The following is a 16,097-nucleotide window of genomic DNA, read 5'->3' as shown; positions in this document are numbered from 1 at the left end:
GAAAACAAGACATAATATCGAATGGCATTTTACTCCTCTAGTAAATGCATCTTGATTTGAGAATTTTTAGATATTTGGACTGGAAACAAGACAAAAACACTAAATAAGAAAAGCATTTTCTGCAGTGTATAAACTCTGAATTGTGAGATTTAAACAGAATTGCAAGAAATAACATCAGAATTGTGAGATATAAAGTTTCCTTTCTTTTATTGTTTCACTCCGTGTCAGAAACGAGCTTCTATCCGCAGTTCTGGCATGACAGACTATAAATGATCCGCTGCATCCCTCTTGATTCACAAGTCCTCGTGACGAGAAGATAAGGCCTCTATGTTGCGGGTGTGCTCTGGATGTCGGGCGTGAGGTTGATGAGGGTGTTGCTGGCTTGAGCGAGTTCAGTGATGGACACTCGTCCTCTCTGCTTGATGAACTGAGCCACAGCGTTCAACTCCTCCGGCGTGATGAAGATAAACTTCCCTCGGTCGTCGATCACTCCTGGAGAAACACACCAGATTATCTTAATCTCTTCTTTGGTGACGAGGGCGGGGCTATAACCTGTCACTCACATCAGATCCACCAATAGCAAACCACAACCATCCAATCAATTCCACAAGGACAAAATCAAGCCCCGCCCACATTTGTTTTTTTGGACATAATTTGTGAACGTATGAATTAAGACTTTAAGATCAGCAGAAACCCTGTATTGTATTATTAAAACAGTAGAGATGCACCGATATCAAAATTCTGGCCGATACCGATAACCGATAATTCTTTATATTTGAAAGCCGATAACCGATATATCGGCCGATAAATCTAAATCCAAATTTGTATATAATTTTTAAAGGCCTGGTTACAAAAACAAAGTCTCTCCAGTAAAATCCATGTCTCAAACACACAATTATAATGTTCTCATGATAATTTCATGTAGCCGATATGAGCCGATATTTTTTTTTTAAAGTGATTTCAATCATATTTCAAGCAATTTAAACCCTCATGTTGAACAGTGCACATCTGAAGAGTCTCAGCTGAAGGAAATAATACATTATTTATCGGGACAAATTTTCTTACTGGGCCGATAACGATAACATTAAAAATATCGTCCGATACCGACATGTTGGCCGATATATCGAGCATCTCTAAAAAACAGGAAGGTTGAGGAACTGCTGTAATGGTGTAAAGTGTGTGTTCTGCATCAGGATGAAGTCACACACTCGTACCTGTGAGGGAACCGTCTGCGATCAGGTCCTGGAGTCGGGCAATAGCGTCCTGACGTGGAGAAACACATGAATCAGCTTAAAGCACTCAAATGTGTTCAGAAGTCAAAACTGTGGCACTGAACTCTGACCTGTGTGCGCAAGCCGAAGTGAGACGCCAAGTCCTCCAGCAAAACCACTTTCGATTTCTGAGATAGAAGTGAATACAAGTGCCATAAATATATTTTGTTGTAGTAGATATACAGTCAAACCAACATGTATTCAGACTCCTTCAACATTTCTCACATTATCAGTTTATTCGCTATAGTTTAGAAAATGGTAATAAAATATGAGCAGAACTCAGTTGATATTTGACTGGTTTTGTCCGTCCTTCTGTTAGACTGTCTCACACATGAATTATGTTGAATATCTGTCAGCTGTTAAATTTAACTACACAATTAGATAATACCAGTTTAGCTCAACCAATCACCAAGCAATGCTTCATTGTGTTCAGTCTGTGTGTAAAAAGAGCATTAGCAATTAAAGAAAACACACTTCAGCAAAACATGATCAGCTCAAAGTGTAGGAATCATTTTTGGGCCCAAATGTGTATAAATGTCACTGTTAGTCACTGGATGAAGAGTTATTGTGTATAATATCTCACAGTTTACTTTATTTTGCTCTCTTCACTCACAGAAATGAACTATAGTGTCCTGATCACACTAGTAGAAATTATATCAAACATTATATCTGGGGTCTGAATACTTTTGGTTTGACTGTGTTTGCTTCACATTATATTTACACAAGATGTGCATCACAGTTCTGTACAAATGTGCCTATTTTACTACTCTTCAACACCTTTGAATTGATTAATTGAATCAGAATCGGTTTTGATTTCCATAAAAAAGACTGATTCATTAATTTGATATTAATCATCAATGGAAGCTTGTTTCCGCCATAGAGTGAAAAATAAAAAAAGGTAATTGCGACTTTATCTCACAATTCTGACTTTTTATCTCAGAATGATGTGATATAAAGTCGCAATTGCAGGTTATAAAGTCAGAATAATGAGATATAAACTCGCAATTGCGAGAAATATACTTGAAATTCTGACTATTTTTCTATTTTTGTTTATATCTCGCAATTTTATTTTAAAAATTGTAAACTTTATAATACGCAATTGTGTGTTATAAAGTCAGAATTGTGAGATATAAACTATTCTGAGTTAAAAAAAAAAAAAAGAGAATTGAATTGGACTTTATATCTCCCAATTCTGAATATGTATCTCCCAATTGCGTATTATAAAGTCGCAATTGCGAGATATAAAGTCAGAATTGCGAGTTATAAAGTCAGAATTGTGAGATATAAAGTCAGAATTGCGAGATATAAAGTCAGAATTGTGAGATATAAAGTCAGAATTGCGAGATATAAAGTCAGAATTGTGAGATATAAAAATTCAGAATTGCGAGATATAAAGTCAGAATTGTGAGTTATAAAGTCAGAATTGCGAGATATAAAGTCAGAATTGTGAGATATAAAGTCAGAATTGCGAGATATAAAGTCAGAATTATGAGATATAAAAATTCAGAATTGTGAGATATAAAGTCAGAATTGCGAGATATAAAGTCAGAATTATGAGATATAAAGTCAGAATTGCGAGATATAAAGTCAGAACTGCGAGATATAAAGTCAGAATTGTGTGAGATAAATTCAGAATTGCGAGATATAAAGTCTGAATTGCGAGATATAAAGTCAGAATTGTGAGATATAAAAATTCAGAATTGCGAGATATAAAAAGTCAGAATTGCGAGATATAAAGTCAGAATTGCGAGATATAAAGTCAGAACTGCGAGATATAAAGTCAGAATTGTGTGAGATAAATTCAGAATTGCGAGATATAAAGTCTGAATTGCGAGATATAAAGTCAGAATTGTGAGATATAAAAATTCAGAATTGCGAGATATAAAAATTCAGAATTGCGAGATATAAAGTCAGAATTGCGAGATATAAAGTCAGAATTGCGAGATATAAAAATTCAGAATTGCGAGATATAAAGTCAGAATTGTGAGATATAAAAATTCAGAATTGCGAGATATAAAGTCAGAATTGCGAGATATAAAGTCAGAATTGCGAGATATAAAGTCAGAATTGTGAGATATAAAGTCAGAATTGCAAGATATAAAGTCAGAATTGCGAGATATAAAGTCAGAATTGTGAGATATAAAGTCAGAATTGCGAGATATAAAGTCAGAATTGTGAGATATAAAGTCAGAATTGCGAGATATAAAGTCATTGCGAGATATAAAGTCAGAATTGTGAGATATAAAGTCAGAATTGCGAGATATAAAGTCAGAATTGCGTGATATAAAGTCAGAATTGTGAGATATAAAGTCAGAATTGCGAGATATAAAGTCAGAATTGCGAGATATAAAGTCAGAATTGTGAGATATAAAGTCAGAATTGCGAGATATAAAGTCAGAATTGTGAGATATAAAGTCAGAATTGCGAGATATAAAGTCAGAATTGTGAGATATAAAGTCAGAATTGCGAGATATAAAGTCAGAATTGCGTGATATAAAGTCAGAATTGTGAGATATAAAGTCAGAATTGTGAGATATAAAGTCAGAATTGTGAGATATAAAGTCAGAATTGCGAGATATAAAGTCAGAATTGTGAGATATAAAGTCAGAATTGCGAGATATAAAGTCAGAATTGCGAGATATAAAGTCAGAATTGTGAGATATAAAGTCAGAATTGCGAGATATAAAGTCAGAATTGCGAGATATAAAGTCAGAATTGTGAGATATAAAGTCAGAATTGCGAGATATAAAGTCAGAATTGTGAGATATAAAGTCAGAATTGCGAGATATAAAGTCAGAATTGCGAGATATAAAGTCTGATTTGTGAGATATAAAGTCTGAATTGCGAGATATAAAGTCAGAATTGCGAGATATAAAGTCAGAATTGCGAGATATAAAGTCAGAATTGCGAGATATAAAGTCAGAATTGTGAGATATAAAGTCAGAATTGTGAGATATAAAGTCAGAATTGTGAGATATAAAGTCAGAATTGCGAGATATAAAGTCAGAATTGTGAGATATAAAGTCAGAATTGTGAGATATAAAGTCAGAATTGTGAGATATAAAGTCAGAATTGTGAGATAAAAAGTCGCAATTATCTTTTAAAATGTTTTATTCTGTGGCGGAAACAAGCTTCCATAAAACAAGCTTCCAAGCTTCCTCTGATCGTTCGCTTTAAGCGCATCATTCAAGTTCCAAATAAAGAGAGACAATTATAATAAAATATCTTTCATTAGTACAGCATATCATACTTTATAGTGCATTATCATAAAAGGCATATTTCAACTCACCGCTGCCTTTCAACTCATTAATATGAATGCAACAGCTTTAATCTGAATGTATAACGGACACACTTTACCTTGACGTACTGGATGAACTCCTGCAGAAGGTTGCGAGACTGAAAAACACAAAATAACTTTAAAATCTGATAGATTCTGCTTTACATCCAGATTCGCCTGTAGTGTCTCGCCTGTAGGGGTCATGACACGAGAAATCAGGTTCAGTTTCTGACGGACTCCACACGCTTGAGTCTGTCGACAACAGGACAAACGCAAGAGTGACAGAACGTTTATCCAGTTGGTCTGAGTCTCTGTAAAGACTTCAGAAGATCCCAGCATCAGAAGATCCCAGCATCAGGAACAGTGGATGGTTTATTATAATGGCGTCCCGGATCGTGTCACAGGATTATATGTTTGTTCGGAGCATTTGACTGCAGATTGTTTTGCAATGGAGAGAGTTCACAAAGAAACTTTAGTTGAACGATGAAGCAGCGACTGTAGTGGATCTGACATCACAAACCCTGAGTAAATGATTTCATAATGCTTTGTTTGTAAATTATGGTATCATATGGATCAGTGTGAGTGTGTGTTGATACCGTTTCCTGTGCAGTGACGTTAGCCAATCACAACAGTGGCTTTTACTGACAAGCCTTAAAGTCCCCCTGTGGTGTAAATCCAGCTTTTAATGTAGTTTATGTGTCTATGTGGTGTTTTTAATCTGCTTTAAGACAAACCATGTGTAAGTTCATAAGTCGACAGCATTGCTGAGTATTTCCTCCTTAAAACTGCAGTGAACCAAAGACAGTCTCAAAAACACGCTTTGAAATCGCTGGTGTTTCTGACGTCACAAACTACCTTGTAACCAATCAGATCAACGTGTGATCGCCAACCAGTGGATCTCTGAGCTGAGTGAGTGAGTGGAGGCAGGGCTCATCTGCATATTCATAGAACCGTGCATACTAAATGAGGCAAGGGTGTCGAGTTACATTCAAGGCATGAAGATTTTCTTCTAGAAAAAAACGTTTAAATATGTAATTTTGGTGATTAAAGATGAGTTTTAAGGGATAAAATTATCAGATAGAGGGAGACTTTAAAGGTGCACTGTAAAAAGTGATCATTTCAGACAGAGGCTCAGAAAAAGGGTTAAAAGTAATAATTTTTCTACATATGTATTTGTTTTTCGTGCAAAAAAAAAAATCCATGTCATGACCCCTTTAATAAATGAACCATACAACAAATGTAACAACTTCCGGTTACACTTTATTTTAAGGTGTCATTGTTACAGTGTAATTATATATTTAAGTACTGAGTAATATTAAGCAACTACATGTACTTACTATAGGGTTAGGGTTTGGTTGAGGGTTGGCTGCATGTAACTATGCATATTTTACTGTTATTACTATCGTAAGTACATGTAACATATGTAACAAGGACACTGTAAAATAAAGCGTTACCCAGCTTCCTTTGCAGGTTTGCATTGATACATTGTTGCAAACACACTCACTCCCGTCACTAAACACAAAATAACTTCATCGGATGGACAGGACAGAAAAAACATTTAAATATGTCATTTTGGTGTTTTAAGGGATACAATTATTTACTAAAGGGAGACTTTGAAGGAGCCACGCTTAAAGATAATTTCTGACAGAGGCTCAGAATGAGGGTTAAAAATAATAATTTTTCTACATATATATTTGTTTTTCGTGCAAAAAAAACTATTAAAATTATACGTGAACCTCAAGGAACATATTAAAATAAAATAAAAAATCCATGTCATGACCCCTTTAATAACTACCAGGAATGACCCTAAAATAAACTTTTACAACCTTTGCAGGTGTGCACGGATACATTGTTGCAAACACACTCACTCCCATCACTAAACATTAAAGCCCCTTTCACACAGTGCGATGATCCCGGCAAATTGCCGGGAAATTGCCAGAACGCCCTCTGTGTGAACGCAAACACGACCCGGGATTGATGCCGAGTTGGGGACCTAGTAACATTACCGTGATCAGTCCCGGAATGCACGCTGTGTGAACAAAATCCGTAATAATGCCGTGTCGTAGTGATGCTGCTGAAGCCGGGATCGTTCGCCAGCTGTGAAACGGTACGTAATGAGCAAGTTTATGATCGAATCAGAGAAAAAAATGCACAAGCGTGGTTTCTCGAGAGAAATCACAGTTCATAAGCAAACTTTAGACGCTTCTGAGACATTACAAGTCACATCGATGTCACGTGTCTTTACGGGATTTTTACGGGTTGTGTGTGAACGCACTCTCTGATTCCGGAAAATCACTGGCAGTGTGAATGAACCAAAATCAAACGAACCCGGGTCAAATCCCATGTCACTTTATCCGTGTATTTTTTCCGGAATCTCTGTGTGAAAGGGGCTTAAGTAACTTTAGCACCGGATGGACCGGGCCGCAGATGTTCTGAGGAACGCACCTCTTGTTCGTCGAGCTCTTCTGCTTCTCCCTGATCCTCGATCACAAACGCCTCCTTCATCCGCTGGTACTCCTCCTCTTCTCTCCGCTCCTGATCCTCTTTGGCACGACGCAACTCATCCTCCTGTGGACGAGACAGTTACAAACATTCACTGATATTTAAGCAGGAAAGCTGTTTTTCAGTGTTCCACATGAGTTTCACAGTGAATTACACATATAAAGTAAAGAAAAGAAATTAAAAATATATATTTTCACTGATATTTAAGCAGGAAAGCTGACTGTTTCACAGTGAATTACACATATAAAGCAGCTTCGACTAAATTATTTTTTGATGCCCAATGCCAATATCTTGGTTAGATTAGGTCGGCGATGGCCAAAATAAAGCCCTATTTTAAGGTAGTAAATAACACATGCATCATTTCTGCAATGGAATTTATATGTATTTTACATAATGTTTGCTAAAATAAATAGAGATGCACCGATATCAAAATTTCAGCCGATACCGATAACCGATAATTCTTTATATCTGAAAGCCGATAACCGATATATCGGCTGATAAATCTAAATCCAAGTTTTTATATCATTTTTGAGAGCCTCGTTACAAAAACAAAAGTCTCACTATTAAAATCCACGTCTCAAACACACAATTATGATGTTCTCATGATAATGTAATGTAGCCGATATGACAGACTTGCGCTGCACATGTTACTCTTTACTGCATTTTCCATTTTTGAAGTGATTTTAATATTTCAATCAATTAAAAACTATCATGTTGAACAGTGCGCATTTGAAGTGTCTCAGCTGAAGGAAATAATGCATTAATTATCGGCTTTAATATATCAGCCAAATTTTAATCAGCCGATAACATTAAAAATTGACATATATCGGCTAATACCGATATGGTGGCCGATATATCGTGCATCCCTAAAAATAAAGAATAAATCATTTGAAAATGAATTAATTTGTGATCAATTCCCCACGGAGAAAATGCGTTTTTTACTACATGTCGACAGCATATGGACAAAGTATTAAAGCGTTTGATTTTCATTGTTTGACAAAGACCATAAACTGATGAAGACAGAGAATTGGTGCTTCTGCTTATCTGGGTTCTCAGCGCTGTCAAAATAAAAGTCCCGCTTCTGACACTTACTATAGTAAGTGTTTTCTTACTCTGTATTTTTGTCTTGTTTCCAGTCCAAACATCTAAAAACTCTTAAATCAAGATGCATTTACTAGATGAGTAAAATGCCATAAGATATTATGTCTTGTTTTCTGGGGAAATAAATCAAAATTACATGAGTTGTTGCTTAAAACAAGCAAAATGATCTGCCAATAGGATAAGAAAAATAATATTGTTTCTGTTTGAATTAACATTATTTTTCTGACCCCTTTGGCAGATAATTTAGATTTTTTTAAGCAACAATTCACTTAATTTTGATTTATTTCCCTAGTAAACAAGACATAATATCTAAAGGCATTTCATTCATCTAGTAAATGCAACTTAATTTAAGAATTTGTAGATGTTTGGACTGGAAACGACAAAAATACTGAGTAAGAAAGCATGTTTTGCAGTGTCGCCAAACAGAAAAGCGTTATTTGTCAAAATGACCTGTTTTTGCTCTTGCAGTTTCTCCTTCTCCTCTTCTTTCTGTCTCTCTTGATCTCGGAGTTCCTGCATCTTCTTCCTCTCCTCTCGCTCTTCCAGCTCGGCCTAAAACACACACACACACACACATTAATCACCATACGTCTAATACGTCTGAAACGTGAGATTTAGCATATGGAGTGAATTTTGTGCCATAAACAAACAAATCCAGCATTTTGCAAACGAACTCGATCTGCTTTGCAAAGGAAAACTCGACTCGCAAACAAACAGAAAGCAATGTGCGAATTATTAGGCCTGGGTAAAAAAAATATTGATTTCTCGATTTTACGAACCGATATCGATTCTTAAATCCCAAGAGTCGATTAGTCATCCTGTTTTCAGTTGATGAATGAATGGAACATTGTAGCGCGCATCCCATCCAATAAATCACAATAATCTTTGTGCTTTGTTATTATTGATATGAAACAAAGTCTCAGATTTCAAATTACGTCCATTTTCTAACGAAATTCATAAGCATAATTAGCGTTTTGGCACTGCGGCGTGAGATCGCTCTGGCTCAGCTCGAGAGAAGCACATGATCTTCTCTTCCGCCTTAACACCAGTTACAGCGCGAAATAAACATGAACGAGCATCTGAACATGTGTTAAAAGATAGAGTACAATTATCAGTAAAACATCTTGTAAACAATGTCATGCAACGTCACATTTACCTCAGAAAAACCATATCCAGTGACCATAAACTCGTTAGTCAGCTAGAAAAATTAACTCTAGAGAGGAGCATTTTGCTAAATATATGCACCATATTCATTATATTTTTTAATGTTCTTCAATATTTAATGCATGTTTGAATAAATCTGGCGAGTTTTTATGACAGACACCATTTAAATGTTTATATTTCATATAACTTTATTATTATAAAAATGAATAAATGTGTAATTTAAGAGTTTGTATACAAATCAGTTGATTTTTACCTTCAATATTATAGTAGGCTAATGAAGCCTAGAAGGCTACAACTGACTCTCATAGATTACTGCATTAGTTAAGAGATTTGTTTTCCTTGAGAAAATTTGCCATGTATTGTGCCCGATATCCAAAATAATTGATATTGAATAGAATCGGAATCGAATTGCAAGCTTGTGAATCAAAATCGAATCGAATTGTGAAATTTGTGTCAATACCCAGCCCTACAAATAATACAACGGTCAATCTGATCAGAAACGCAGAGGAGTAACAAATATGTATTGTGTTTTACAAATATGAATAAATGAGCCTAGATAATATTCCACAAATAAACATGAATGCAGCATTGACTCCACAGTGGCGGTGGTGTCGTGACCTCTCTCTGAGCTTTCCGCGCTTGCTTCTCTTCCAGCTTCTTCTGTTTCTTCGCTCCCACTTTCCCGGCGGCCTGAGGTCGTTCTTCAGACGCTGGCCGGTCCTCCTGATTCTCATCGGCTTCCACAGGACTGTCCTCTGAAGAGAGATAAACACTTTCAAGTTCACTGAAAACCTCTTCTGTGATATACAGTGGTGGACTAAATCATTCAAACACTGCAAAACATGCTTTTCTCACTCAGTATTTGTGTCTTGTTTCCAGTCCAAATATCTAAAAATTCTTAAATCAAGATGCATTTACTAGAGGAGTAAAATGACATAAGAAATTATATCTTTTTCCTGATAAAAAATAAATAAATTAAGAGAATTTTTGCTTAAAACAAGCAAAATTATCTGCCAATGTTGTAAGAAAAAACTCTTTTTTTTTTTTATCAGAAATGTCATTTCATTTTATGTCATTTTAGTAAATGCATCTTGATTTAAGAATTTTTTAGATATTTGGACTGGAAACAAGACACAAATACTGAGTGAGAAAAGCATGTTTTGCAGTGAACACCTGACAGATCTGAAAATATTGACTTTTTTTTGCCTCCAAAACATTATTTAATTTTATTAAACGCAATTACAATTTCAATGCAATTACAGCAAGTGTCGATATATTTCCATTATTTACAAATATGATCTAATATAATGTGATCACAACACTTCCTCCTGTTGATGAATCGTGGTACACCGTTCTGTATTACACGATTTGTGAAAGGTTGTTTAAATATGCAAATGAGTGCAATTAAATATGCACTAATTTGCATAACGTTCACCAGACATTGGATTAAGACGGGCTCAAAATTTGTTGAAGTATGTCTGAATTGTTGAAATATTAGTCCAGTTAAACAGCGCTTTATACGGTATAATACATATAGTTTCAAAGCAGCTTCACAGTAATAAACAGGGAAATAACAAAATACTGTCAATAGCCAGAAAAATACATTTCACAATAATATTAATAAATAATGTTTTATTTATATAGTGCCTCTCAAGAACCAAAGGACATTTTACATAATATTTACATAATATTTTTAGGATTTTTTAAAATAAAAATCAGGCAAGTTGTATATATATATATATATATATATATATATATATATATATATATATATATATATATATATATATATATATATATATATATATATATATATATATATATATAAACAATTTAGAATTTAAATAGGAATTAAACATACTTATTAATTTTAATCCTTGTTATTATTTATATAATTAATTTATAATTAAAAATAAACGTTTCCCCTTACTATAGTGCTGTACTGTTATATTTATTATTCTTTGTTCATTATTTATTTTAATCAAATTATTTATGTAATTATTTCAATAAAATTGTATGTATGTATTTACTTATTTTAGTATAATTTATTTACTTATTTTAATTTTTTTTTTATTATTTATTTTAATATAATTTATTTACTTATTTATTTTAATCTTTTCATTATTTATTTATTTTAATATGTTTTATTACAGCTCTGGAATGATGTTTATTGTGTTATTTTATGTTTTCTTTCCACTAGTCTGAACGAAGCAAAATTGACCAGTGTAACACTTTACATTAATGTTTGTTCATGTCAGTTCACAGCGCATTAACTAATGTTAACAAGATTTTAATAACGTGTTAGTAAATGTTGAAATTAATATTAACTAAGATTAATAAATGCTGTAGAAGTGTTGTTCATCCTTAGTTCATGTGAACTAATGAACCTTATTGTAAAGTGTAGCCAAAACAATGAACTTCGCTACAAATGTAACGCTTCCTCTGCCGTCACTGTTACAGTATTGCGTGGAGATCAGGGGTTTATGAATGACGGTGTTGATTGTCACTGTTACAGTGTTGCGTGGAGATCAGGGGTTTATGAATGACGGTGTTGATTGTCATTGTTACAGTGTTGCGTGGAGATCAGGGGTTTATGAATGACGGTGTTGATTGTCACTGTTACAGTGTTGCGTGGAGATCAGGGGTTTATGAATGACGGTGTTGATTGTCACTGTTACAGTGTTGCATGGAGATCAAGGGTTTATGAATGACGGTGTTGATTGTCATTGTTACAGTGTTGCATGGAGATCAAGGGTTTATGAATGACGGTGTTGATTGTCACTGTTACAGTGTTGTGTGGAGATCAGGGGTTTATGAATGACGGTGTTGATTGTCACTGTTACAGTGTTGCGTGGAGATCAGGGGTTTATGAATGACGGTGTTGATTGTCACTGTTACAGTGTTGCGTGGAGATCAGGGGTTTATGAATGACGGTGTTGATTGTCACTGTTACAGTGTTGCGTGGAGATCAGGGGTTTATGAATGACGGTGTTGATTGTCACTGTTACAGTGTTGCGTGGAGATCAGGGGTTTATGAATGACGGTGTTGATTGTCACTGTTACAGTGTTGCGTGGAGATCAGGGGTTTATGAATGACGGTGTTGATTGTCACTGTTACAGTGTTGCGTGGAGATCAGGGGTTTATGAATGACGGTGTTGATTGTCACTGTTACAGTGTTGCGTGGAGATCAGGGGTTTATGAATGACGGTGTTGATTGTCACTGTTACAGTGTTGCGTGGAGATCAGGGGTTTATGAATGACGGTGTTGATTGTCACTGTTACAGTGTTGCGTGGAGATCAGGGGTTTATGAATGACGGTGTTGATTGTCACTGTTACAGTGTTGCGTGGAGATCAGGGGTTTATGAATGACGGTGTTGATTGTCACTGTTACAGTGTTGCATGGAGATCAGGGGTTTATGAATGACTGTGTTGATTGTCACTGTTACAGTGTTGCGTGGAGATCAGGGGTTTATGAATGACGGTGTTGATTGTCACTGTTACAGTGTTGCGTGGAGATCAGGGGTTTATGAATGACGGTGTTGATTGTCACTGTTACAGTGTTGCGTGGAGATCAGGGGTTTATGAATGACGGTGTTGATTGTCACTGTTACAGTGTTGCGTGGAGATCAGGGGTTTATGAATGACGGTGTTGATTGTCACTGTTACAGTGTTGCGTGGAGATCAGGGGTTTATGAATGACGGTGTTGATTGTCACTGTTACAGTGTTGCGTGGAGATCAGGGGTTTATGAATGACGGTGTTGATTGTCACTGTTACAGTGTTGCGTGGAGATCAGGGGTTTATGAATGACTGTGTTGATTGTCACTGTTACAGTGTTGCGTGGAGATCAGGGGTTTATGAATGACGGTGTTGATTGTCACTGTTACAGTGTTGCGTGGAGATCAGGGGTTTATGAATGACGGTGATGATTGTCACTGTTACAGTGTTGCGTGGAGATCAGGGGTTTATGAATGACGGTGATGATTGTCACTGTTACAGTGTTGCGTGGAGATCAGGGGTTTATGAATGACGGTGTTGATTGTCACTGTTACAGTGTTGCATGGAGATCAGGGGTTTATGAATGACGGTGTTGATTGTCACTGTTACAGTGTTGCGTGGAGATCAGGGGTTTATGAATGACGGTGTTGATTGTCACTGTTACAGTGTTGCGTGGAGATCAGGGGTTTATGAATGACGGTGTTGATTGTCACTGTTACAGTGTTGCGTGGAGATCAGGGGTTTATGAATGACGGTGTTGATTGTCACTGTTACAGTGTTGCGTGGAGATCAGGGGTTTATGAATGACGGTGTTGATTGTCACTGTTACAGTGTTGCGTGGAGATCAGGGGTTTATGAATGACGGTGTTGATTGTCACTGTTACAGTGTTGCGTGGAGATCAGGGGTTTATGAATGACGGTGATGATTGTCACTGTTACAGTGTTGCGTGGAGATCAGGGGTTTATGAATGACGGTGTTGATTGTCACTGTTACAGTGTTGCGTGGAGATCAGGGGTTTATGAATGACGGTGTTGATTGTCACTGTTACAGTGTTGCGTGGAGATCAGGGGTTTATGAATGACGGTGTTGATTGTCACTGTTACAGTGTTGCGTGGAGATCAGGGGTTTATGAATGACGGTGTTGATTGTCACTGTTACAGTGTTGCGTGGAGATCAGGGGTTTATGAATGACGGTGTTGATTGTCACTGTTACAGTGTTGCGTGGAGATCAGGGGTTTATGAATGACGGTGTTGATTGTCACTGTTACAGTGTTGCGTGGAGATCAGGGGTTTATGAATGACGGTGTTGATTGTCACTGTTACAGTGTTGCGTGGAGATCAGGGGTTTATGAATGACGGTGTTGATTGTCACTGTTACAGTGTTGCGTGGAGATCAGGGGTTTATGAATGACGGTGTTGATTGTCACTGTTACAGTGTTGCATGGAGATCAGGGGTTTATGAATGACGGTGTTGATTGTCACTGTTACAGTGTTGCGTGGAGATCAGGGGTTTATGAATGACGGTGTTGATTGTCACTGTTACAGTGTTGCGTGGAGATCAGGGGTTTATGAATGACTGTGCTGATCGAGTACCGTTGTCCGATGCCCGCTGTGCCCGCTGGGCGCTCACTCGGGTGTGCAGGTTTCTCCGGCGGCGGGGCATTCCCACGGGACGCTCCTCTGGAGCCTGCGGACGAGACACGGATCGAGACGCCACATCCCGACGGTCCTCACGGTCCGCTGAGAGAAGAAGAGAACACAAGAGTTCAGGCCCACAGGTCACACACAGCTAGAGATGTCTGTGTGTAAACACACACTACATACTAGACTTCATTACTTTTTTAAAACTTACATTTTAAATCAATTTTATAATCAGTTTCTATTAAGTTACATTGTTTTCTCTCCTCACTGTAGTGCTGTACTGTTAGATGTATTATTCTTTCTTTAGTATTTATTTATTTTAATCAAATTATTTATGTAATTATAACAATATCATTGAATTTTGTATGTATGTATTTTAATATAATTTATTTACTTATTTTATTTTAATATCATCCATTTACGTATTTATTTTAATCTTATTTTAATTTATTTTGACAATTTATTTACATATTTATTTTGATCTATTAACTTAATTTTTTATTATTTATTTTAATATAATTTATTTACTTATTTTTTATCTTTTGTATTATTTATTTTAATATAATCTATTAACTTATTTAAATTTTTATTTTAACAATTTATTTACATATTAATTTTAATATTTTTATAATTTATTTTAATATAATTTATTTACTTATTTATTTGTAATATTTCGTATTATTTATTTTAATATAATCTATTTACTTATTTATTTTAATCTTTTTCATATTTATTTTAACAATTGATTTTCTTATTTATTTAATCTTTTTATTATTTTAATATAATTAATTAATTTTAATATTTTTTTATTTGTACATTTTTACACCGTTTTCCTCTAAGCTTTTCCACATGTGAAAACGCTGTTCTAGGAGGTTCATGGACATTTTGAGGGGAATAAAAGATTTTACAAAATTAGTTTTTAAGATGCAAAAGTGAAAACTAAAAGTAAATCAGCTCTGGAATGATATTTATTGTGAAAGCAAAATGCTTTTCTCACACAGTATTAAGAAGTCTGTAATATTATAAATACTTGAAACTAAGTAAATGTTCTTTTCCTGAGATTATGAGTTTAATAAGAGCAGTAATATGTGGTTATTAATGACAGCTGCTCTGTCGCATCACTGACTGCATTAATGTCCATATGTACACACACCTTCCTCCGTCCGTCCACGAACTCTCACAGCAAACACGATCAGAACGAGCAGAATAATCGCAGCCACGATATACAGAACCACATCCATTTCGCTGACAAATAAATAAAATTAGCACTGCTAACTACAAACAGCTCCGTGCAGAAAGAGGAAGTTGACGTAAGTCTTGATCACACGTCACTTCCGTCTCACAGCGCGACCCATACAGGCGTGGAGGAATAACGTAATAAATATAAATATAATGTAATATGGCACATTAATGATGCACTTGTATTTACTATACAATATACTAATGATATAATATTAATATATAATTAAATTAACTTATTCATCCAATCGTCTATTCTCCTCTTAATTCATTTAACTTGTATATATACTTATTTAATGATTTTACTTATTTGAATAATTCTTAATATTTATTTTAATATAATTTATTTACTTATTTGAATATTTCTTAGTATTTATGTTAATATAATGTATGTGCTTGTAT

At 35.3% G+C, this 16,097-nt stretch overlaps 1 protein-coding gene across 1 annotated transcript; it reads right to left on the bottom strand.

Annotated features, from left to right (window-relative positions):
• Positions 1 to 302: 302 nt before the first annotated feature.
• Positions 303 to 15,804, bottom strand: ddrgk1 (DDRGK domain containing 1). The gene is made up of 9 exons (XM_079871927.1): positions 15,610 to 15,804; positions 14,409 to 14,555; positions 9,934 to 10,070; positions 8,602 to 8,703; positions 6,994 to 7,116; positions 4,629 to 4,667; positions 1,343 to 1,399; positions 1,215 to 1,263; positions 303 to 492 (listed from the first exon to the last, which is right to left on the bottom strand). Exons 1-9 carry the CDS (start codon positions 15,695 to 15,697, stop codon positions 326 to 328), a joined length of 909 nt encoding a protein of 302 aa, XP_079728053.1. The 5' UTR covers positions 15,698 to 15,804; the 3' UTR covers positions 303 to 325.
• Between the last annotated feature and the right edge of the window lie 293 nt (positions 15,805 to 16,097).

The sequence above is a fragment of the Squalius cephalus genome, assembly GCF_949319135.1.
Source record: "Squalius cephalus genome assembly, chromosome: 5".
Taxonomy (NCBI): Eukaryota; Metazoa; Chordata; class Actinopteri; order Cypriniformes; family Leuciscidae; genus Squalius; species Squalius cephalus.
This window is presented reverse-complemented; position numbering and strand designations above follow the sequence as displayed.

Coding starts and splice junctions, on each gene's coding strand:
- ddrgk1 (XM_079871927.1), bottom strand. CDS start 15,697: ATGGATGTGGTTCTGTATATCGTGGCTGCGATTATTCTGCTCGTTCTG. Junction 8,704..9,933: donor CGCGGAAAGCTCAGAGAGAG/GTCACGACACCA, acceptor TGTGTGTTTTAG/GCCGAGCTGGAAGAGCGAGA. Junction 7,117..8,601: donor AACTGCAAGAGCAAAAACAG/GTCATTTTGACA, acceptor TCTCGTCCACAG/GAGGATGAGTTGCGTCGTGC.